Raw genomic sequence first — 25,926 nt, forward strand, 5'->3', positions numbered from 1 at the left:
ACCAACCCTAAACAGCATAGCTCATATAGTCACTGAGCTATGCAAGTCCATCCATCATGATACTCCTATGTATCAGTGAACCCATCTGATCAGCAAAGGAATCCACTATCCTCCCATTTGACTCAGTCAAGTCTGTCAGATCATGGGCTCATATACAGCCCCTTTCTACAGATGTTTCTCTAAACATTAGAGCCATGGCATGGTTGCATGGTCTATACTAACTCTGTGGTATGCATATTGTACACTGCCCTTCTACATTCTCATTGGACTTGCATGCCTGCCAGTCCATTAGGTATCAGATATAGCACCTTCATATTGGAGTATCAAGGCTATTATGAATAACACAATTTGATTCTGGCCCCACTCTCTGGAGGACCAGATCTGTTACACTTTAACCATGCCTTCCTCCTCAGGGTTCTCTAGGACCCTGAAGGAACTGGGGAGTCTCTTTTCTCTGTCATTGGCTCAAGTCCCTACTGCATGTGTTCCCTCATTTTAGAGGTCCAGTGACTAGCATCCCAGTTCCATTTAGCCAAGGCAGATTAGCCTTTACAAAGCAATATTTACTTGAAAAATAACAGCAAGAACAAATATTCCCTCAAACCTTTGGGAGCATAATTAACCCTCCCTCCTACACAACTACGACCCCCCCTTATGAGATCCCAGGTGGGGATGGAGTGGAGAGGGGGATTAGGTTCACAATTTACCTCAGTTCCTACATAGCATCGGTATCACTAAGTTCAGGATCAAAGTCCCACTAGGCTACCACACCCAGACTCATGCTCCTCACTGGTATTACTATTAGATTAGCTGCAATATCCATTCTAGATTTTTGGACTCCAATATCCTCATGACTCATGACTCCTTGTAACTAGAACATTAAAGAATGCAGAAAAGGATCATCCTAGACCTATTCTTAGGACCTTCTGGCTTAAGGTTGGGGTGAGAGAGGCAAGAAAGAGGCAGCCCTCATCTCATTGCAGCATGTTACTCACTAGTAAATCCTTTACCCCCAGATGTTAATGTAGCCATTGCTGTCAGCACACTAAAGATGCCAACATTTCTGGCAATGAGAAAAGACTGCTCTCAACCGAATGTCAGATCAACACAGAATGTCTACATATGGTCTAGATTTCTAGTATCCCAGAGCAGGTCTCTGGTGTCTTCCATGTTGGTGATACCATCTTAGGTGGACTAGGCATGTACCAAACCCCCATTACAAATGTATTATTTATTTTACTCATAATCAATGATGGTAACTGAAGATTCACAGAGGGCATAGTTCAGGTTTAAGATGATCCCATCACACCAAGGACTCATGGAACACAATAAGTCTATGGGTTAAGGATTGTAACCCCAGAAGTCAAGCCATAGGACTTAACCACCTGAGTGATAAGAAAGGAGACTGCCACCTTTTCTACCAGCTTCCAGAAAGGTCTATTGGCATGGAAATTGCAGGAACATAGTCAGAGTCAGTTTTTTATGTTCTAAGGTTCCCTTGCAATTCCATTATGGTTGGTCCACAGTTGTAGGATGTCTATGGACTACACAGATGCACTCAGTGTAATTTAAAGTAAATTATTTTTTAACTGGAAGAAAGATGTAACAGGTTTGTATAATAGAAAAAGATTACACTTCCCAAGATGCCTTGCCACAGAGCATGAATGTTTATCGGATGAGAACTAAGGCCCCATTTTCCCTGAGGATGTATGTGCATAGGACATCTATGGATGGTGGCTGGAGTCTAAAGGAAGATGAAGAGTAAGAGAGGTCTCTGCCAGTTTGTGACCACAAGGAGGGAAAGATAAATGAAGGAAACATAGAGATATCAACAATCAAGTGAATGATGAGCAAAACCAAGCAAGAACTTTACAGAGAATGGAAAGAGATGGGTTGTAGATACTGGCAGAAGCAGTTTTAAAAAAGGAATGCCAATCCTATTTACATTGAAGGCACTGAACTCTCACTCTATTTGAAGAAAAAATATTATCTTCCCCATTATAGCTATAAATCTTTGTAGAAGGTCTTTTCCCAAATTACTCTGGGGAGAAGGGAACATGAGATTTCACTTGTTTGAAAATGTGCTGCAATATAGTTTTCTATCACCATTCATTCATTAAAATTCATTTATATCCTAATTAAGTGTTTTACTAAAGCTGTTTTCTGGATCTATTAAATAAATACATAGAGCTGAATAAATTTAGCAATTGTAACTTTCTTAAATGAGTGGAAGCATGAGGAAGGCAGAGAGGTAAATTACCAATATAAACCTCAACAATCTGAACTTGAGTCTGTGAGGGTCCTAAGCAGGTTGTACCACAAGCTAAACCATTTTGGATGCATATAGTATATCGTAAAAGTTAGCCTGGGTGGTCTCTACTCTTCCAGGTAGTTCTGTACCACAGAAATTGTTGTAGGTAGGATAAGTGTAGGAAAAGAACAAGAAACATAAGTAGAAACTAGAGTTCTCACAGAAGGGCATGTTCTGTGTAGATGAATGGACTAAAACATGACCAAACTTCATGGTGGGCATGATGGGGTCTTGCCTAAACCAAGAGTTTGCTACCTTCCAAGTGACAGCCTTACTATGTATGGTGGCCAGATTTGCAGAAGAATGAGATAGCTTTTGTTACAGTGATGCAGCCTCTGAAAATACTTGCTAGGTTTCAGGGCAGGGTAAGATTTAGGGGGTGAGAGACTTGCAGTATGGCAAGAAATTCTGTCACTCTGAGCTACAAGTCATTTGTTTTGGAGCCAGACAACACTGTAAGGTCTGCCTAAGGCTGGACCAACATGTGTGAGTGATTAGGGAGACATCTAGGCAGTGAAGTATAATCTTTGCCTCGGGATAAAAGGGACTAGATCTGAACTAGAGGCAAAGATGCATAAACCAAGAAACCTAGCCTGGCTGGTATCAGGGAGTCTGTTCTACATCCAAGTTCAAGATGCTAAGATATGCAAAAAGAAAAACCTCTCGAAACAAAGACATAGGAAAGGATAATCAGAACTGCGCCAGGAGGCAAAATGCAGACATGGTCACCATGCTGAGTGCTTTTCTGGTTCAGTGCATCCTCCCCAAAGCTTAGTCAATTTGATAGTACCTGTTGGCATCCTCCCCTCCTCATACCAAGGGTCATGGTCCACCCTCACTCCATCTAACTTTAGCCTCATGAAATTGTCCATTTGATATCATTTATCTAAGCTCCTCTGTAACTTTCTTTTTTCAGGATAGATGACCTCAGTTTATTTTTTACTCATAAAGTATTTTTCAACACTTCGAGTCATTCTGTGGCTATTTTGCTACAATCCTTTTATCTGAGTAAAGCTAGCTCATTGATAAAGTAATTAGAAATTAGAGGGGTAGTTCTTGTAAGGATCTGGCCAGTACTGAGTACAATGGGATTGAGTTTCTGCTTCTTATCACTTAATAGTCAAATGGATCCATGGTCTCATTAATACTAGAATACCTTACTACGATGATAACTGCAACCTATCCAGGCCTGCTTAAACTGTGACTCTTGTCTATGCCCTTCCATAAGTTCCCCATAGGGTGTCCATTGCTGATTACCTTTCTCCCTTTCTCCATACATTGAGAAGAATGGAACATTCTGGCTGTCTTCATCCTTTCATTCTTGCCAAGTGACCTTTTCATCTTATTATACAATTCCTTGATAACATCTTTTAGTCCTGTTCTTTAGAGTTCTTCTTTGGTATGTACTGTGGCCAGCTCATTCCCACTGGACAGTTCTCTAGTAACTTCCCACATGCTTTAATTCGTCAAAATGAGACATGCTCCATGTCTCACCGCCATAAGTAACTCTAATAGAATGTAATAGTAGCATGATGGGCCTTTACTTTCACAGAAAGCTTGAGGTCAGTAAAGCAGTTTTCCAATTTCCTTAAGGTAATTTAGTCTGACTTCCTCTCCTGTTTAACTCTGGGTCCAATTCATTTTCAATCTTCATTGTCATATAAATATAAATATATATGTGTGTGTGTAATATAGAAAGAGAAGCTCATATAGAGATAAGGATACTGATGAATGAGCTCTTCAGGGTGTTTCTCCAAATACATGTTGAAATGTGGACAACAAACATTCTTCATCAGTTTGGTTTTTCCAGGGTGGATATATAAGACAAACCCCATTGACTAATTACAAATCTCATGCAATCATCCCAATGTCATTTGCAAACAGTAGCATTTGGAAGACTTCACTATCCATGAATAATCCCTCTTTGACCTGACTCCACATTAGATCTCTTCTATCACAGGGGTGAATGCCTTTGGCAAGCATACATTTCCCTGTTTTATGTCTTATCTGACATTTATTATTAAAGGGTGACTGAGAGGGTTATTTCTGTTATTATATCTTCTAAAAAATCTTAAATAATTTTGATGTATAGATGAGTGGCACCTTGCTGTTGAAAGAGCCTGTAAAGTTGTGTTTTGTTCTACCATATCAAGTGGTTTTTTCCATAATCGACAGAAAATAAGCACAATGGAATCTTATATCTGCTACCTCTTTAGATAATTGCAAAATGGCAAAGATGAGGTCTATTGTTGAGAATAAGATGCAAAAACCTTCTTATTCTTTAATAATTTTAATAACTAGTTTGCCCTTGATTTGTATAAAGATGACTTTCATAAAGATTTTGCATAGATAGGAAATTAGTCACATAGGTCAGTAGTTATTCATATTCTCTTGGTAGACTTTCATTTTTTGTACTAATAAAATCTAAGATTTTTTTTTTCTATGCCCTTGGTAACTTCTCCTTTACCTTGCATATTAGTACTTCAAAGACTTTACAACTGCATGACTGCTAGCATGGATCTCCACTATATATACATAATCCAATCCAGCTGCTTTTAAGTCTTGATTTTCTTTAATGCCATTTCTATACCTCAGGAATTATGATATTCCAGTAGCCTCTCTCCCTCTGTGATCTGTCTCCTGATCTTATCACTTGACTGAAATTTTTCTCTTTAAGGACACCAAAGCTAAAGCTATTCATCTTTTTTCAGTCTTCATCTTTCTTGACCTCTCTGCAATGTTTAACATTGTGGACCACTGCTTTCTGCCTACTTTCTTCTTGGATTTTTGTGTCAGTGATCTCTACTGGTTCTCCTTTTACCTGTCTGATTATTCCTGTGTCCTTTGGTGGATTACTATCTATGTGTAGGTGTATTCTAAGGTTCTCTTCCCTTTTTCTTCTTCCCTCCCTTCCATCTCCTCTCCTCTCTTCCCTTTTTCTTCCTTCCCTTCCCTCCTATCCTATCCTCTCCTCTTCTTTCTTTTCTACTTTCCTTTCCTTTCTACAATCTCTTTATTGGTGATCTCTTCAACTCCCAAGAACTGAATTACTATTTTCATGCAGACGATTCCCAAATCCATATGTCAAGTCTTTGTCTTTCTCGTTATCTCCAAGGCCTACATCCCCAGCTGGCTTCTGGACAACTCCACTTGGATGTCCTATAGGCATCTCTAACACAACATGACCAGAATAGAAGTCATCTTTTTCCCCAAACACTCTTCTTGCTAACATTTTTACTTCTTTTGAGGGCAACCACCATCCTCCATGGTATTTCAGTTTTCAACCTTGGTATTATTCTCGATTCTTCCCCCTTGCTAATTCTCCATATTAGGTCAGTTGCCAAGTCTTGTCAGTCTTATCTCTATATCTCTTCCATCAATCCTATTCTCTCTATTCACACAGCTATTTCAATAGTCCATATTTCTGCTACATAGACTACTGCAAAAAACAATATAGTAAAATTGCAAAAAAAAAAAAATTGGTCTTTTTGCCTCTAGTCTTTCCCTTTACCAATCTATCTTCTATCCAGCTGCAAAAATGACATGCCTAAAGCACAGATCTAACCATACATTCTGCTATATGATAAGCTTTAGAGGATGTCCACTGCCTCTAGGATGAAAACTCTTCAGTTTAGTATTTAGAGATTTAAAGTCCTTCATAATTTACTTCCAATCCACCTCACCAGACTTAGTTTATAATACTTCTAATTGTATATTTTATGCTCTAACCAAACTAATCTACATTTTCTGTGCCTTTTATACAATATTCCATATTCCATATTCCTACATACCTTTTCATAGGCTGTCTCTGATGCTTTTTATCATCATTTTTGACTCTTGGAACCCCTAGCTCCAGTCACAAGGCTCAGCTTAGGAAGCTACCTCCTACCTAAGGTTTTTCTCAATGACCTCCCCAGAACTGCTTCTCTAAAAATACTTTGTATATGAATTGAATATATTTTGCATTAATGTATATTTATTTATGTACTTTTCCTCTAGTAGAATGTAAACTCCTTAAAGGCAGGAACTATTTTCATTTTTGTCTTTGTATCCTCAGTATCAGCACATAGTACTTATTTAATATATGTCTGTTGAATTGAATTGAAAAGTTCACAGCTCACAGTTTGATAATACTTTGCTTCACTGCTGGAGAGTTCCTTTGCCTTAACAAAAAAATCATTCAAGGAAAGGGCTTGATTTTGAAAAAAAAGAAAAAGAAAATTTGAGTGAATAATTCTTCAAATGACAGTTTAGTAAGTATGTTTACATGGGTAATAGGTCTCCAAGGGGAAAGAGCACCCAATTTGTACATTTTAATTTTCCATTTGAGACTGACAGCTGCTCTTTATCTTTTTCTCAAATTTCTAGTTCCTGAAATTTTCAGTGAGAAATAAGAATCACAATCAAAGCAGCCTCATCTTAATTTCTAGGAATAGTAAAATTTTGAAAGACTCAATGCTAGTTTCAAAAGAATTAAAAGGAAAACAGCAATCCTCCAGTTCCCATCATAGGACTCAAAAGGAAAGTAAAGAGAATTCCAGGAAAACATTTACTGCTTTAAATGAACCACTGAATACAATAGCCTTCCCCATTTAGAGAAAGAGAGGAGAATGGGAGATGAAAAAAAAAGAGTTATTTAGAACACACTCCTTTCTTCTAGTCACAAATTACTCTGGTAGATAGATGAAAACTAAAATCCTCCATACTAGTGGAAATGAAGAAATGTATCCCTTAAGAAATTTAAAAGTAATTCGAATAACACAAAACATGATTTCATTAGTTCAGAACCCCCAATGGTGCTATCATGGGAGTGGAGGGTTTCTGGTACCCATGATGATCCACACATTTCAGTTTCATTAAAGCAGAAAAAAATCCAAGCTGACAATTTAACAACACTAACCAACAAGTCATCAATTGCAATCTACCACTACCAAATGGATCTGGCTTTATATATGAAAAAAACAAAACAAAACGATATGACTACATCTTAACTATCCAGCTTAGTGAGAAAGATAGACATCATGCAAATGTACAAGAGTAGAATGTACGAGCACAAATACTAAGCCATGAGATGAGGGTTCTAGCCTCAGACCAGTCATTGATTATTTCTACAAATTGGGAATTATCATTAACTTCTCTATAAAAGGAGAGGATATGATTAAATAGGGTATCCAAGATGGCTTCCAGTTCTAAAGTTCTATGATTCTAGCTAATTTTAGCCATTATCATCACCCGCTTCTCCCAACTCCCCTATATTTCACCAAAATTTTGCCCAAAATAGATAGTAAATAGTAGATAGATGAATTAATTTGAATTTTTTGCATGCACTTAGTAAATGATTGTTTATTGATTCATACATCTTAAGAAACTTTCTGCTAAAGAACTAGAATTTCCAAAACAATAACTCTTCAATATAACTTAAATGGCACCTGCCCTGCCTCCAGACACTAAGTTGAGGACTGACTGCAGAAGAATCAATGATAAATGATCAGAGTACCCAATAAAATTTCAGGGAAGGCAGAGATTCCATCTGACTCTTCTTTATTTCCTCTAGAACAATAAGTACAATAAGAACAAAGCCTGTAATAGACATTTCATAGATATTTACTGAATATCATTGAAAGACAGTAATTAAAGACACTGACCATCTAACTTCCCTGACCAAGAATTTCCCCATTGCCCCCTTGGGCCAAATATAAACTTCTTTGGCATTCAATGCCCCTCACAATCTGACTCTAGACTATCTTACTAGGATAATTACCTATGACTCCTCCTCATGTATTCTACCTTTAGCCAACCTGGACTAATTGTTTTTCCCTATATCTGACATCTCATTTCCTCCCTTCATGCCTTTGCAAAAGGCATTCACCACTGCCCCATGCCAAAAATGTTCTCCTTTCTTATCTCTATGTCTTAGAAACCCTCTCTTCCTTCTAGGCTCAATTCAAGTGCCACCACCTTCCAGAGGCCTTTCCTAATTCTCCTAATTGTGTGTCCCACTTTTGAAATGACATTGCATCTATTTTATCTTTGTTCCCTATTGATCTATGCACAGAACTGTTCTACCCCTCCAGGAGAGTGAGAGGTCCTTGAGATGAGAGACCATCTCACATCTCATCTGTATCCATTGTACCTAGTAGAGTTCCTGGCACATCATGCCTGTCAAATACATGGTTCTTGATTGACTCACACCCAGGGATGCTTTGAGATGTCTGGTCTAAATGATATATTTACTAGTGCTATGAACAGGACTGCTCCTTTAAGACAGTCTCAAAGTTTGGTTAGCATATATACATAGAGAGAATGAAAAGAATTTGAGTCCTGTATTTTTTTTAAGATAACTTACTCTATTTTTAGTTGTGAAAGATTATTTTAAGCCTTAAAGTCAAAAATATGATTGTAATCTACAGTATCATAAGTAGAATACAAGCCATTAATCTCCACTCCTCCCCACAAAAAACCTTAAACACATAGTACTCTGCTGGTGAAATCTACTTTACAAATAAAAAAAATAGCTGGTTGTTTGCATAGGTAAATCAGGGAGGGAGTGGTTATTTGCTCCTGTAGTGCTGAAATCTTTGTACCTAGAGAGATACTTTTCAGAACAATAACAGAGCGTAAGCTCTTAAAGGGCAGGGGCTGATACTGTGAAATTTTTTCTTTGTGCCTCTAAGGCCTCTCACAGTGCACATAATAGAGATGGGAAGGAGAGGAGAACAAGAATTTATTAAGCACCTGGTATCTGCCAGCACTGTGCTAAGCACTATGTATATTATCTCATCTGATACTCACAACCACCCTGGGAGGTAGGTGCTATTATCCCCATTTAAGGTTGAGGCAGACAGAGATTAAGAGACTTGCCCAGGATCTCTTAGCGAGGATGTCTGAGGCAGAATTTGAACCCAGATCTCCTTGTTTCCAAACCAGCACTCTTGTCCACTGGGTCAGCTGCAGAAATGTTTTCGAAAACAACAAAAGAATGTAAGATCCTTGAGGGCAGTGGCCAATACGCTTCTTTTTCTTTTTATCTCTCTTGCCTCTCACAATATTGTCCATAGTCACTTAATTAAATGTTTGTAGAATTGTATTGAAACGAGATTTCAAAATCAAACAACTATTGAAAGTAGAGCCTAAGCTTCTGGGGGGCAGACCAGTATGAGGTTGCCTATCCCCTATCCCCCATTCCTTTTCCTTTAGAGACAGGAAACAAGCTCAGTTAAGAAAATTTGGAGGAGCCGCAGCATGAGCCTCAACCTGATCTCCCGGCTGTTACTGTTACTTGATCCAGCGCTGTTATACGCAGAATGTGAGAGAACTATGGCAACCAAGGCTGTTTGCTGAGTGAGGCAAGCATCTCTGAACGACCTCCATGCCACGATGATGACACAGTGGTAGAAGGCCCGTCAAATGCTGTCACAGAAAGGCATCTTCTACCCTCTCTTGCCTCTTTTTGAGGGTAGAAGAGAGTTCATATTATAGGAAGTTTTCTTCAGCACTAATATACTTGCTTTCTACATGGGTCCTGGAGTAGGAAAGACAGGAGGGTAAACACCAATGCCCAAAAGGCTCTCAGAAACCAGTCTGGGGCCCTGCCTTCTAATTCTGTGGTCAAGCATTCTTTCTCAGCTTGTCCAAAGGTTTAAAGTGTAAAATCATGATCATACAATATTTCGTAAATTTATCTCAATTGGCTATAAGCCTTCATTTTCCATTAAAATTCTTGAATCATAGATTTATAGCTGGTAGAGACCTTAGAAGCCGTTTGGTCCAATGACCCTTATTTTACAGGTGATACTAACAACCAATAGTAATAATCAATATTTATATAGCACTTACAGTGTGCCAGATACTATTCTAAGTGCTTTACAATTATTATCTTGTTTATGCCTTGCAACAATCCTGAGAACTAGGTGCTATTATAATCTCCACTTTACAGATGAGGAAACTGATGCCCACAGAAATGAAGTGACATGCTCATAGTCACAATAACTATATGTGGCACAATAGATGGAGTTCTGGATCTGTAGACTGGAAGACTTCGGTTTAAATCCTATCTCAGATAGCTTGAACAAGTCACTTAACTTTTATGTGCCTCAGTTTTCTCACCTATAAAATGGGAATAATGAAAGCTCCTACCTCCCGAACTGGTTTCAAGGATAAAATGAGATATTTTTAAAACCCTTAGCACAGTTCCTGGCATGTAATAAATACTACATAAAAGCTATTACTAATACTAGTATTGATGTCAGATGCCAGGCTTGAACCCAGGTTCCCTATTAGTACTCTACCCACTACACCACTTAACTAAAAAGGAAAACAAAACAAAACTATGAAATCCTCCAGGATCAAATATAGAATACTCTGTTGGGCTTATTAAAGCTTTTGGTAAGCTGGACCCTTCCTATACTTATAGTTTCCTTATATCTTACCTCCTTTCTATGTAATGTCATACATGACATTGGACAACTTGCGCTTTCGAACACATCTCTTGACTTAAACTCCATCTCTTGACTCTGTGTCTTTTCACAAGCTGTCTCCCTTGGCTGGAATCGTCTCCCTCCTCATCTCTGCCTCTTTGACTTTCCTGACTTCCTTTAAGTCTCAATTCAAATTTCACTTTCTGTAAGAGGGTCTCAGTCACCCCGTTTCCTCCCAATGCTCATGCTTCCCTCTGAATATTATACTGTATACACTGAGATTTATACTGTTACACTGAGGTTTGCATTTATACTGTGTATATCTTACATGTATTTAATTATTTACATGTTGTTTCCCCCATTAAAATGTGAGCTCACTGAAGATAGGAATCATGTTTTTGCCTTTATTTGCATGTCCAGCTCTTCACTGATCTCAGAAAGCTAGAACCCCGAGAGAATGGTGGGGCCATGTGGGATCTAGGTTATGGGAGGTATTAGGGTTCAGTAGATTTTTCTAGATACTCCTCAAATCATGATGTTCAGGTAGCTGACCACACCAGCAGTAAGTAGGGTCACCTCTGGCATTTCATCTGGTCATATTGGAATACAGCTTTAGAATTTCAAAAGTTGTGATTGTAGAGTTCACTTCATTTTACTTCAATTCTACACTCCTATTTTCCACGTTAAGCAGTCTTACCAGGTACTCCAGCTTGGATCCAGTAGTTAATGTCAGTTCCTTCTCCACCTTCAAAGACTTGGGTGATATTGATGGGTTGTAGCAAGTTCATAACCTCCTTTATAATAGCCCGGGCTTTATCACTCCCAGTGAATTGCAGACCTGTGGGCATGAAAGTGCCCAGGTCAGACTCCATTACCAGGCTAAAGTTAGAGATGTTGACCTAAACGCAAGAGAGAAAACAGTTTAGTTCACATTCATTCTCTTCTGCAGTTTTCCCTTGAGAATGAACAACAACACAAAGTCCTTACTTATTTGTTCCCATGATGAGAAATACTCTGGCTTAGAAGGTTTAAGTATCTGAGGGTCACAGAGTAAATAGAGCAGGGCAGTCTGTAGCCTGGCAAAATTACCATATGCCTACTCCATGCAATTAAACATTAATGAAGTACCTATGGCAGTTGGTTCTGTAGTTACAAATACAAAAAAGAAATATCATCTCGTCTTCAAGGAGTTTTCTACTGCCCAGCTTAAAAGTCTATTTGGAAAGATAATTAATGAAGATCATAAGCACTGTTTAAAATAAAAATTGTCATGAAAATGTGTATTCTCCATGACCTATCTAACATTTACATTGGGGTTTGCAAAGCACTTTCTTTATGTTCTATTTCATTTGAGCCTCACCACAATCCTATAAAGTTGATACTACAAGTATTAGCATCCACATTTACAGATAAGGAAAGTGATGCTGAGTGAGATAAAGTGGTTTGCTTAGGGTCGTTTAGCTAGTAAATGTCACACAGAGGTGGAAATTGAATTCTAAGTTCTTCTTTACTCCAAATCTAACATCCTATAAAACCATATCTTCCTGTTTCTATCAAATGAGATAATATACAATGTGTTTTTGCAAACCTTAATTATGCCACCCTATATGGTAGGAAAAAAGCACAGAACTTGGAATCAAAGGACCAAGATTCAAATCTATTACTTCCTATCTCTGTGACCTTGAATGAATTCCTTTTCTCTGAGACTGAGTTTTCTCATGATCAAAATGAGAATTGTACTAGATTACACAATGTTACCTTCCAGCCCTATGTTATAAGACTCAAGGAACTTATTTGTACTAAAGGTAACAGTTCTCATGCTTCTGTTACTCATGGACTAGGGAGTAAAAGATACGTTCCATGGGATGCTTTCTTCACAGATCTATCCAAGTTGGACACAGCCCTCTTTGAAGCCTGGATTCTTGTAAGTCTGGCAGGTTTGCTTTAAGTTTCTGATTTTGTTGTTCTTTCTATTAAATCCCCAGAGTAGGAGGTAAGAGTTCAAGGTCTCAAATGCTAGTCCCCTTGGTGTAAAACTGCAGAGCGCCATTCCCAGGTGATTCAGCCTGGGCAGGCCATGGAGAAACTCTTTCTACATAAAGTGAGCTGGGGAAGCACAGTGATGAGGAGGTAGCCTCTGCTTTCAGTGGGAGAGCTTAAAATACAAGATACTCACTGCAGGCTGCAGAGCTCAAAGGCACCCAAGCCTTAAACTTGCTTAGCTTTTCAAATCCCCCAAATTTAAAGCCATTTCACACTGGCAAGTCCATATGTTTGGCAGCATCCATCTGTTTCTTCATGTTATTTGCTCTGACTATCATCTCAAGATACATTAAGGTCTGTAATGGTGCCCTTATCTTATTATAACTATAGTAAATAACAAGCAGTAAATTAATAAGGGACCAGTAGGAAGAGAAATGGATTCAGGGTAACAAGACCTGGGTTTGAATTCTGGTTCTACCTGTGCAGCTTTGGCCAAGTCATTTAAACCTCTTTGAACTTTATTCTCTTCATCTACAAAATGGAGAAGGTAAGCTAGATGAGCTTGCAGGTCACTTTCAATTCTAAATCTACAGTCTTATGATCCTAAATAATGCTTATGCTGAATTACTTGAGGAAATAGATTTTAGATCACTCCCAAGAAGAATTTTCTTAAGATTGAAGTTATTCAATAGGAAATGACTTCTCTGTAAGAAAGTGAGTTCCCTGTCACTAGATATATCCAAGCAGAGGCTGGATGACTATTTGTCAGAGATGTTATAAAAGGGATTTTTGCAGTAAGGAGGGCATTGATCTAGTTACTCTCTCAAGCCCCCTAGAACTCTGAAAATATATTCCCCCACCCACTCAATCATTCACCCTGCAATGACTTGAATAAACAATGATTGTTTATTGATCTGTCACTCAGTTCAGAAAGAGAAGTCAACAGCACTGTACTAGAAGTTAGGAGATTTGAATTCTGGTCCTGTCTATCCCATGAGGGCAGCTGGGTGGCTCAGTGGATAGAGTGCCAGGCCTAGAGTCAGGAAGATCTCAGTTCAAATCCAGTGGCAGGCACTAGTTGTGTCACCCTGGGCAAGTCACTTAGTCGTGTTTGCCTCAGTTTTCTCATCTGTAAAATGAGCTAGGGAAGGAAAAGGCAAATTATTCTAGTATCTTTGCCAAGAAATCCTTAAAATGAGGTCACATAGAGTCAGATCTGACTGAAAAAAGACTAAACAACAGCTATACCACTAACTAGCTGTGTAACATCAGTCAAGACAAAACTATCTCTCTGGGTCTTAGTTTACACATCTTAAAATAAGGCAAGGAGTTAGACCAATTCATCTCTGAGGTTCCTCCAACACTAATGTTCTGTGGATCTTTAATTCTTGACTCTATATAAAATTTCATTTCTGCAAATTTTTTGAGGTTAGATAAATGTTTCTACAAAATATTTCTGAGATTATAGTCTCTGATTTTAATTATAGAAGCTTACTTGTGCCATAAGAGAATCACGAAATCTAAGAAGGGCTCTTCAAATATAAGCAGCAAAGTAGAGGAGCTTTCCTATTCCTGGTCCACAAGGCTATTTTTAACAAGCTTCTAGACCCAAGGGAAGTGCTAATTTGGTTAGGAAAAACAATGCCTGGGGCTGTGGAAAAGAGCATATTCAACCGTGATTTCATCCAGACTCTACCAAGTACCTGATGGAGATCTATATGAAGTTAAGAGAGGCAGGGAGATTTCCTACTGTTGGGACATACAGAAAGAGTTACAAAAGAAGGAGCAACAGATAGCCAGCTGGGAGTTGCAGAAGAGGACTATGGATGCCACCAGTTAAAAGTTATGGAGAGTGGCAAGGAGAATGCTATCCTGAGATAATAAACAAAAACTCCCTACCCTCAAGGAGTTTATAGTCTACTATAGGCTGTAACACATAAACATAGAGGTGATTACAAGATAATTTGAGGAGGTAGGGAGTACTAAAGACTAGAGGTAAAATTTCTCATATAAAGTAATACCTGAAATGCCCCTTGAAGAGAGTTAAGTAGCAGAAATGAAAAGGGAGTAAATACCTAAGATTTTAGGCAGGAGGACCAACCTCTTCAAAGGCCCTGAGGCCCCACACTGCATACTGAGTTTGAGGAACGACAAGTAGCTAATATGGCTGGAGTCCAGAGAGTATGATAGGGAGTAATGTTGTAACGCCAAACTAGGGAGACGATGGAAACAAAGTGGGTTGTGACATATAGTAAAGTCTTTAAATTTTCTAGCTAAAGGTTAAAGAGTCAGAAGTGTGAGAAAAATCTGCTCAGGTCCTTTGTGTAATGTGGGAAACTTCTGACTTAAAAGGTAGGAGAAGAATAAGACGAATTTCAGCTGAGACAATAATTTGTGAGCACCCCACTCCCCAACATCATGATGTCACAGAGGAAGGAGACCCAAGGCAAATGACATGACATTGCTGTGCTTTCTACCCTCTCTTGCTGCTTCTTGGTGGAGAAGGGGGTTATATACAAGAGGCCAATTATAAGAAGTTTTCTTCCATATTGATACATTTGCTCCTTAGTGAGTACTGGAGGAGGAAAGAATGATGGAAGATCATCACTGCTTTGGAACCCAGAATAATAATAAAGATATTACTCATGTATTTCCATTAACAATAGCTGAGAAAGCCCAACTGAGTAGTGGGTAGAACCCTTAGCCAGCCTTAGAGCACAACAGAATGGTTGTAGTTACCATCATCTGGTATTTAAGGAGTAGTGTCCATTTTTTGAAATTTTGTTTTTATTATTCAGTTTTATTTTGTTTCCATTTCCAAATTCTCTCCCTCCCTCTCACCCTTCCCATACCCATTGAGAAAGCATGGAATATAATACCTTTTATATAAAGCCATAGAAAACATATTTCTGCATTTGATATGCTGAAAGGTGGGCAAGAAAAAAGAAAAAATATGCTTTAATCTGCACTCTGAATCCATCAGTTCTCTGTGTGGAAGGGGATAGCATTTTTCATCATGAGTCTTTTAGAATGACGGTGGATGGTTGTATTGATCAGAATAGGTAAGTCTTTCACAGTTGATTTTCTTTACAATATTGCTATTACTATGGAGACTGTGTTCCTGGTTCTGCCCACTTCAATTCTGCATCAGTTCATATAAGTTTTCCCTGGTTTTTCTAACCACCTCCCTCCCCCCCCACTTCGTCATTTCCTATGGCACAATAGTATTCCATCACAATCACATGCTATAACTTGTTTAGCCATTCCCTACTTGATGGGCATTCTAAGAGCAGCTTTCTCCAGTAGCACTTAAGGCTATTTATAAAATCTTAGGTATTGGATGGAGGCAGTGTGATACAGCAGATAGATAGTCAGCCTTATAGCCAGGAGGACTTATGTTCAAGTTCTATCTCTGACACATGCTGACTATCTGGGCATTGGGCAAGTCATTTAATTTTTCAAATGCCATGGCCACTGGGATTGTCCACACTGTAAGTTGCAAGTATGCTAAAAGCCTTCTTTAGCTGAAGTTTACTCACTGTCAATTCCTTACATCAAAGGAATCACAGATCTGGACCAAAAATTAGCACTCTGATATGTATGTAGTGCCTTAAAACTTGCAAAGCACTTTTTACATATCTCATATGAACCTCATAATGACTCTGCCAAGTTGGCACTATAAATATTATCTCCGCTTTACAGATGAAAAGAATCTGACTCACAGAGTTAAAGCAACTGGTCCATCCAGGTAAGAAGAGTTGGAAGCTGGCTTTGGATTCTTGGGTCTGAGTCCCATATTCTACTCACTAGACCACACTGCCTCTATCTAACACCTCTGAGATTTTTGGGGGGTGATTTTCTGAGATAGAATTTAGGGATGAAGTGGGGTTAGGTAACAAAATATGACACCTCAACTTTATCTACTGATGTTGTACTATGGTAATGTCACTGGAGTTAATGATATGTGAGATTTGCGTTACATTCAGACCTCATGTTCAGTCCTTGTTTAACTAGATTGGTGATGTCTGGTCAGCAAATCCTCCATGAAATTCTGCAGCTCTCATCAGTTTCCCCTTCTTTTGTCTCCCATGACACACACATACATACACACACACAGCATAAAAATAAAAACAAAAATGTATTGCCATAAAGGAGGGCTTCCAACATTGATCCCACAGCTACTCTTCAGGGGGAAGGAAAAACTCAACAGCCTAATTATCTACCATTTAGGTTGAAAGTAGAGACTAGTATAGAAGTGAACTGTTACGCTTTGACAGCTAAGTGCTAATGAGGCAGCTGGTTCAATGGAGAGAGTCCTGGGATGACAATTTCCAGAGACCTTGTGTTCTAGTTCAATGAATGACAAGTTGAGCTACCTTAGGAGAGAGTTAATCCCTCCCTCTGTCTCCCCATTACTTAGCCTTGGCTTCTTCATCTGTAACCTGGGGATAATACCATTCTCATAAGAAAAAGAGTAAGGAAGCCTAAACAAGAATTTTATCCACTTAAAAGAATAATCCATATGCCATCCATTCAAGGGGCAGTGAGGTGCAGCAGACAGAGAGCTGACCAGAGTCAGGAAAGCTTAGCCACTGCCATCAATTGGCAATATCAGTCTTCCAAGCAACCTTCCAAGACTCAAACCAAGTCACAAAGAAGGTACTAGTCTAAACTCCTCACTGGGAGTTCCCTATATCAATGAAATCACAGGTTCAGTTGTTTTTTGTTTTTAATGTTACTCATATGTCAAAATTATACTAGATTCCTTGAAAGACAAAACAAATAATGATAGCAAATAAGCTTATTCAGTCACCTTCTTGCAACAAGGAGGTATAACTCAAAAGCTGTTTGCCACTATCATGAAAGAGATCCAGGTTAGAGTTCAAAGGGAAGAAGAATCTCCTATGGATGATGGGAGTCTTGTTCCTGGATGTGGAGGCATTATGATTATTGCATCTAACCTGGGAACACTGCAGCATTTCCTGGATTAGGTCCATCACTCTAAAGAGTTTTGTTTAACTATTCACATGGGGAAACCAAGTGGATGAAGAATCACTATTTTCCAGTTGGATAGAAAGCCTATAGACTTCATTTGTAGCACACACACACACACACACACACACACACACACACACACATACACACACACACACAGATATAGACAGAAACATAGATGGCAGGTGCTACAAATAGACAATAAGTTAGATCCAGAATGGAAAAGGATAAAGAGGTTAAGCTGAATTGTCTTTGGGAAACTGCAAAGTCCTATTAATTTATTCAAATTTCACTTAGAAAACATTTTGAATACCAATATTCTCCTGGTGGTACAAGTCACATAACTGAAATTAATAATGACAAAAGGTCAATAGAGAAGTGCAGTGGATATGAGAAGACTCCAATACATAACGAACAAGAAATTTTGAAGGAACAGCCATGTAAAGGATGTCACTAAACAAATCTATAGGTGAAAAAGAACATGGACTGGTCACATGGCCAGAGGGAAGGATAACAGATAGCAGTTTCTTATATCAATGAAGTCATGAGCCCAGTCCCTCTCTAATACAATATTTTAATTGGTACCTGGCAGCTAGGTGGCACACTGGATAGAGCACCTGGAATGAGGAAGACTTGAATTCAAATCCAGCCTTAGACATGTACTAGCTGTATGATCCTGGGCAAGTCACTTTTAACCCTGCTTGTCTCAGTTTTCTCATTTGCAAAATGAGCTGGAGAAAGAAAATAGCAAACCACTCTGGTACCTTTGCCAAGAAAACCCAAAATGGGGTCATGAAAAGTCAGACACAACTAAACAACATTAATAGTGCAAAGTAGTTATGTAAGGCTAAGTTCTAAGCCCTCAAACCAAACACTCATGAGATTAAGTGGGAAATAAATAAATCTCCACTGGGGATGCAGGTGGGAGAAGGAGGGTTTTTTGCTGCCCTACTATCCCCATTCCTTCTCTGAAATGTGGAAGCTGCACAGGCAGGATGGATGCCAGGCCTACCAAGTGATTTGCTTAAGGAAAGGGAGCACAAAGGAACAAGCCTACTTCCCCGTTGACCAAAGATTTCCCGTTGATGAGAAATAAAGAGCCTAAAGTAACAAAACTTGCTCTTGCCACGAATTATCCAGTACACACAGCTATCAATGCACCCAAGCTCTGGGACCACTAGGTAGAGAAGTGTTTGATGTTTACTCATGCTAAATTTTATAAGCTGCTGCTAAAATGATGGCAGCCTCCCATTGTTTTCTATTTATATATAACGGTTCACATATGTTTTCAATAAAAAAAAAAAACCAAGAAAACAAACCACCCACAGTACATGACACTGCCTTTTCTCCTCATTTATACAGTCACTATCTAATTGTTAGCACATGGAGAGAAGGTCAGAAAAACAAAACATCTTTGCACAAAGAATTGGGGATGAGCGCACTGGGTCATGGAGATGTTAGGAATCTCTGCTTCTCTAGCATGTCTTCACCAACATCCTATTCCCTTATCCTGCAATAAGTAACTGAGTAATTAAGGACACACCTCCTATGGATTTGGGTAGCAGAACACCACCGGTTCCAGGAGAGACAGCCTGAGTTCATTCATGCAGCCCCTTTTAGAACACAGACTCAAAGAATGTTTCTGAGGGAAGGAGGTCTTGGAGATCAGCTCATACCACCTAATTCAATATTCAGAGTATCAGACAAAAAGGTATTTCATGTAACTGAATATTTTATTTCCTCCTGGAGCAGAGCTGGGTTTGCCACTGCTGAATGAAACAAGCTGAGGTTGGATTTGTTCTGGTGGGTAATTTTTTAAGAAATTAATAGATACACAGAGCTTAGGATGCCCTATGGATCAGATATTAGCTCAGTTGATCTCTGTGTCCACTTAAAATCTGCATTTTAAACCAGCATTCTAATTAAGAACTATTAAAATTGTCATTCACTGCCCACATCTTACCCCTGTCTTGCTGGGAAGTTACTGTAACAGTTAGCATTCTTTATGATGATTGGTGAGAAAACCTCTACAAGCAAAGACTAAAAACCTTGACCTGGGCTTCCGCAAGAGGCAAATTCCTTAACATTTTGTTTGTCTCTAAGGGTCAGATTACCTGCTCCCCAAAGAATATGGTTAACTATGGTCTAACTATGTTAAAAGTCTTTCTTTCTTTTTTTTAAATGGAACACCATATTCAGTCAATGAAATACACTTAAAATAAGTATTAGCAGCTAGGTGGCTCAGTGAATAAAGCGGTAGACTTGGAGACAGGAAGACCTGAATTTAAATTCTACCACGGAAATTTGCTAGTTGTATCCTGGACAAGTCACTTAACCTCTTTCAGAGTCAGTTTTCTTATCTATAAATGGGGAAAATAATAGCACATAGTTCTCAGGATTGTAAGGACCAAATGTAATAACATCTGTACAGTACTTTGCAAACCTTAAACTGCTTCAGAAATGCTAATTATTATAATTAGGAGTGGTATTTATTAGGTTCTAGAAGATACTTGTACTTTTATGAGATCTTAATATGCCAGTCCTCAGAAGTGGAGAATTAAAATTTTCAAATAATTCTTCCCTTGGGGAGATAAAAAACCCTAGACTTTTCTTCTCTGTTTTAAAGTATGCATTTCATTATATGCTAGCCAAGTGCCTTTGGTTTCATCCAAAAGACTAGGAGATTCCTACTGCCTTCCAATTAATCTTGCAATTCATCTGGTCATTCAGGAATGAAACATCAGTCTCAAACAGGGCAACAAAGCTCATTGACTTGGCTCAAGAAACTAACATTACAGACGTTAGTGATGTTTGATCAGGTGCTTGCCTCAAGTTGAGTCTCCACAGGCATATTTTCACATGCTAAGTGTGCTGAGTCACTACACACCATCTTTTCCATCTGCAACTGTGACCCTGGAATTCCCAGTTCAAATGGGAGAGGTGGAAGGGAGGAAGAGGGAGAGAATAAGCAATCTGTTCTTCACAGAGGTTCACTAATGTTTCTTTGTTTTGCAAAAGGCGATCTCCCGGCCAGACAAAGCCAAGAATATAGTTTCCTTCCACTGCTGGCTGCTGAGATACTTATACCATGTGGTTTAGCATTTGACTCTTGACAGTCTCCAGTACGCAACTTTGAACTTTGGTCCTACCTGCCTCAGGAAGAGGCAGGAAGAAAAGCATGATGACAAAGTGGAGGACTGCAAGTTATTTTTATTTGACAGCTAACCTGGTTTCAGCTTCAGGAAAATGGGCAGTCATTGTGCTGTTACATGAAGGCTGAAATAGAAGACATCTATTGAGATGTAAGTGCAGTCTTAGCTCCAGACAAGGGAGGAGAATGAGTGATTTCTTGAGGTCTCCTTCCAGTACTGGGATTCTGGGCATGTATACCGAGTGATGCCTATGTGTAGCAAACCAGCAATTTTCCAAGATGCCATCTCAGGCTGCCTTGATCTCAATGAATACTCCTCACATGCTGGTTACTGTCAAAGAATAGCTCTCTAAACTTATTAAAAAAGAACACCAACCCACATCAACCCTTGGTGGAGATCACTATGGTAACAATGGGAAACCAAGAAGATTATGGAGAGATATGGCAAAAACATATGCTAAAAATTCCAAGTGTTTGTTTGGCAGGGGAAAAAAAAAAGAAGAAAGAAGACAATTACCAGGGTATTCAGCTGATGCACTTAGAAAGACTCACATAGCAATAATGTCAATCTCCGTTTCTAATTTTAGTCCAGCACAATGGAAGCAACAAGATGGCATAAATGGGAAGGAGAGAGAACAGGCTCAAAACAGATGTCAAAAAGCAGCAGAAAGAGCAGGATTCTGAATCTCACAGCTGTGGATGAAAATTTCATTCCCTTAAATACTTGGGTTCTCAGTAGCTTAGGGCAAGAGTCTAATGTTGTTAAAATACAAAACCAGGCAAATGTTTCACTACAGTATTGGAGAAGATGAATCTCCAGTTGAAGCTGGGATTGCATTAGTGACGGTGCCCCGACTCTCACTGGCCCATAAAGCAAGAAGCAAATTGTCTCAGTGGGAAAGCTTTTTGGAACTTAAGGGCTTTCTATGCAGCATCTTGACACCCTAATAATAATAACAGTGGCTCATATTTATAGAAAGCTTTAGGGCTTACAAAGCACTTTCCTCACATTAATTCTGTGAGGCAGGTAGTACCAGAGTTATTTTTTCCCCATTTTATAGATGAGGAACTGAGGTACAGAAAAGTTTGTTTATTTGCTTTGGAATGATTTCCCATAGGATCATAGCTAGGATCCATAGCGTGGGTCCAAGAATCATAGACTAATCAAGGCAATACAAGGGATCTCAGTGGGCAACAGATCCAACCCATACCTGAACAGGAACGCATTTTACGACATGGATAGAATAGCACGCTAATTACAGCAGTACCCCTGACAATCAGCCTCTACTTGATGACCTTCTGTAATAGAGGATGAATGACTAACTTCAGAGGCAGTCCATCCATTCTGCTTTGGAGGTCTTAAGTTTGAGTTATCTTCCAGATTCTGAAATTCTTTGACAAATATGGCAGGTTTCTCCTCTACCTTTGGAAGCATATTTTGTCTGTTTTCTCATCTTTATTGGTGAGGAAATGAACAGAACTTTGCCTCGTCCATATTTATTGGCATCAGAACAGACTACGGTTCATGTCCCACCCATCAGTCCATCTTGGACACCTTGCTATCTGCCTTGCTTCTGGAGTAGCACCATCAGGCCCCTGACCTAGAAAATCTTCCTCTAGTGCCAGGAAGAATGAATCAACCTGGCTTTGGAACTCTTGCCTTGAGGCTGAGCTGTGTTTGATTCTTAAATAAATCACTGTAAACTTCTCTAGTACGCTAAATCTGGCCACCCCCACTCCTGACTACTAGACTGTGTTTCACCATCATATCCAGCCACTGACTTATCCCCCAGTCTCTTATTCTGCACATAATAACTGAATCAACAAAACTATTGCTTCTGGAAAGAGCATGTAGGCTAAATGCTCTATGGAAAAACTCAACATCTCTGTGACTTTACAGACAGAAACTCTGCTCCCTGGTCACCAGGTCCTTATGCACATTCTCTTTCTTAGTAGAATATAAGTTCATTACAGTGACAGTGTGTCCCTATAGTTACTTGTATTACCTGCACAGTGTCTGGTACATAGTAAGTACTCTGTAAGCTATTATTCACTCATTCATTTGATTAGGAAGGAACCTACTAGAAATTTGATGAGAAGGAAAACAAAGAATGTATGGGGAATGCAGAGGTGTTTTCTGTCCCTTTTACCTTCTCCCCCCCTTGGAATGCCAAACTGGATGTTGTAGCTATTCATTATTACTACCACAAGTATGAATGTATTCAGCTCTAGATAAGATGCCTGGGACTCTGCCTTTATCCTCTATTTTTGCTTGAGCTGAGACCCTCAGATTTTTTTTTTGCTTCTAACTCCATGAATCATTGACAATCTGCTGTCTCAAGGGTGCTTTCACTGGATGAAGCCTAACTTTCCCACCTTTCTCTTGAGCTTTTTCCATCTCTACTTGCTCAAGTGCATTTGATCAACACTTAAAAACTTCCTGCCAATGCCTTAAGGCAATGAGTAGGGGCGCACTTATCCTTGATTACTTTTCCCTTCTTGTCGATCAGACTTCATAAACTATCTACTTAAACCTTGCTTATTTGAGGCCAAAGAGTCTTAACGACTCCCCTCAGCAAGGCTTTATCTGTAGCACACTTTTCTGTCATTTTCTTAGCCTTTTTTTCGGGGACATGATGCCTACACAAGGGTGTACAGGAGGCCGATAGAAAGGGAGAGCCAATTGTTAAGTTTTCAGTGTAAGCATTTATATCTCAAAAATCAGCAAATTCTACAAATCCGATTTGTCTTGTTGGTTGTCTAGACTTAAGAAAACATGCAGAAAATGTTAGTAAGGCAGATTACATTTAAAAGTGTGTTGTATGTACATTCCTAAGCATTCAGGTGTTAAACATTTATTAGAACCCCACTGAAGCTCAGATGAGTCACATCTGCATTTATCAGCTTTCTAACAAGCTCCTAGAGCAAATTATCTCTATCTTTACCTCTGTCTGTGAGAAGTAGTGTACATTGTGCCTCCCTTCCAAAAAATAACTTTTTGCTTTCTTCCTGCTTTCCTCCTGTAGTAGTGTATTTTATTTTTAATGTATTTTAATGTATTTTTTATGTATTTTTATGTATTTTTATTTCATTAAATATTTCCTTATGACATTAAAAAAGTTTACCATTCATTTAAAAAATTCTGAGTTTCAAATTCTCTCCTCTCACACCAATCCTCCACCCCAAGAGAAGGTAGGTAATATAATACCTATTATACACATGAAGTCATGCAAAATACCTTTCCATATTAGCTTTGTTACAAAAGAAGACAAAAAAAGAAAAAGAAAGTGAAAAAAGTATCATTCAATTTGCTTTCAAAGTTTATCAGTTCTCTCCATGGAGGTGAGGTCTTTTGGAATTGTGCTGGATCATTATCTTGATCAGAGTGGCTAAATTGCTCTAAGTTGATTATTGTCAGAACATTACCATAACTGTGTACAATGTTTTCCTGATTATGTTCACTTTACTTTCCATCAGTTCACATAAGACTTCCCAGGTTTTTCTGAAACCATACTGCTAGCCATTTCTTATAGCACAATAGTATTTCATCACAAGTGTATACCTCAACTTGTTCTGCCATTCCTCAACTGATGGGCATCCTCTCAATTTCCAATTCTTTGCCACCACAAAAAGAGCTGCTATAAAATTTATTTTTTGTATAAATAGGTCTTTCTCACATCCCTAGGCCTCCCACTTTTTAATCCCTCTGGGATACAGACCTCATAGTGGTGTGTGTGTTGGTCCTTCATTGTCGAAGAAGACCATGCCATCAGAAAAACGATGACATGACTTGCACTTGACTTTGTTTTGAGTAAGGGAGGGCTGTGCAGGTCACCAGCCTCATTTCTCCTCCAGAGCCATGTGAATCCAGTGACCAGATATTCACCAGGATGACTGGAGATGACCCAGCATGAGGCAATTGGGGTTGTGAATTGCTAAGGTCACACAGCTAGTGAGTGTCAAGTATCTGAGGTGAGATTTGAACTCAGGTCCTCCTGAGTCCTGCACTGGTGCTCTATTCACTGCACCACCTAGCTGCCCTCCTCATAGTGGTATTGCTAGATCAAAGGGTATGTATAATTTTATATCCTTTTGGGCCTTGTTCCAAATTGTTCTCCAGAATGACTGGACCAGTTCACAACTCCACCAACAGTGCATTAGGGTCCCTATCCCCTCTGGTATTTATCATTTTCTTTTTCTGTTATTTTAGCCCATCTGTGAGATGTGAAGTAGTATCTGAGAGTTCTTTTAATTTGCATTTCTCTAATCAATAGTTATTTAGAGCACTTTTGCATTTTTTTCTTCTGAAAACTGCCTGTTCATATCCTTGATCATTTATCATTTCTGCTTTCCTTCTAATTTTGGTTGTATTTATTTTGTTTGTGCAAACCCTTTTTAATTTCATGCTTTAAATTTCATGCCATTTAATTTCATGCATAATTTGATTATGATATCACCCTTTATGCCTAAATTATTTATCCATATTGATCTTATTTTGGTATACTGTGTGAGATGTTAGTCTATGCCTAGTTTCTGTCAAACTACTTTCCAGTTTTCCTAGCAATTTCTGTCAAATGGAGAATTCTTACTCCAAAGCTTAGATCTCTGGGTTTATCAAAGGACTAGATATTATGATAATTTATTACTGTGTGTTGTGTCCTTAATCTGTTCCACTGATCCACCACTTTATTTCTTAGCTAGTAACCAGACTGTTTTTATGATCACAACTCTGTAACACAGTTTGAGGGTTGGTACATCTAGGCTACCTTCTTTCACATTTTCCCCCACTGACTGCCTTGGCATTCTTGTCCTTTGGTCCTTCCATATCAGTTTTGCAAACATTTTTTCTAGTTCTATAAAATAACTTTTTGATAATTTGATTTGTATGGCAGTGAATAAGTAAACTTAGGTAAAACTGTCATTTTTATTATCTCGGCTTAGCCTACCCATGAATTTGCCCAATTGTTTAGACCTGTCTTTATTTGAATGAAAAGTGTTTTGTAATTGTGTTCATATAGTTCCTGGGTAAATGTTTGCAGGTACACTCCCAAGTATTTTATGTCATCTGC

General features: G+C 38.8%; 1 protein-coding gene across 15 annotated transcripts in view; it reads right to left on the bottom strand.

The window, feature by feature from the left end:
- The window catches only part of CPQ (carboxypeptidase Q), a 681,911-nt gene that overhangs the window by 105,958 nt on the left and 550,027 nt on the right, over positions 1 to 25,926 (bottom strand). For 14 of the 15 annotated variants that reach the window (XM_072603459.1, XM_072603458.1, XM_072603457.1 and 11 more), the window contains one exon: positions 11,426 to 11,627. In XM_072603459.1, the coding sequence (XP_072459560.1) occupies positions 11,426 to 11,627 (202 nt within the window). Of the gene's footprint in view, positions 1 to 9,172; positions 9,260 to 11,425; positions 11,628 to 25,926 lie in introns of all 15 variants that reach the window. The other variant, XM_072603454.1, reaches the window with a different exon arrangement.

The sequence above is a fragment of the Notamacropus eugenii genome, chromosome 4 (genome assembly GCF_028372415.1).
Source record: "Notamacropus eugenii isolate mMacEug1 chromosome 4, mMacEug1.pri_v2, whole genome shotgun sequence".
NCBI lineage: Eukaryota > Metazoa > Chordata > Mammalia > Diprotodontia > Macropodidae > Notamacropus > Notamacropus eugenii.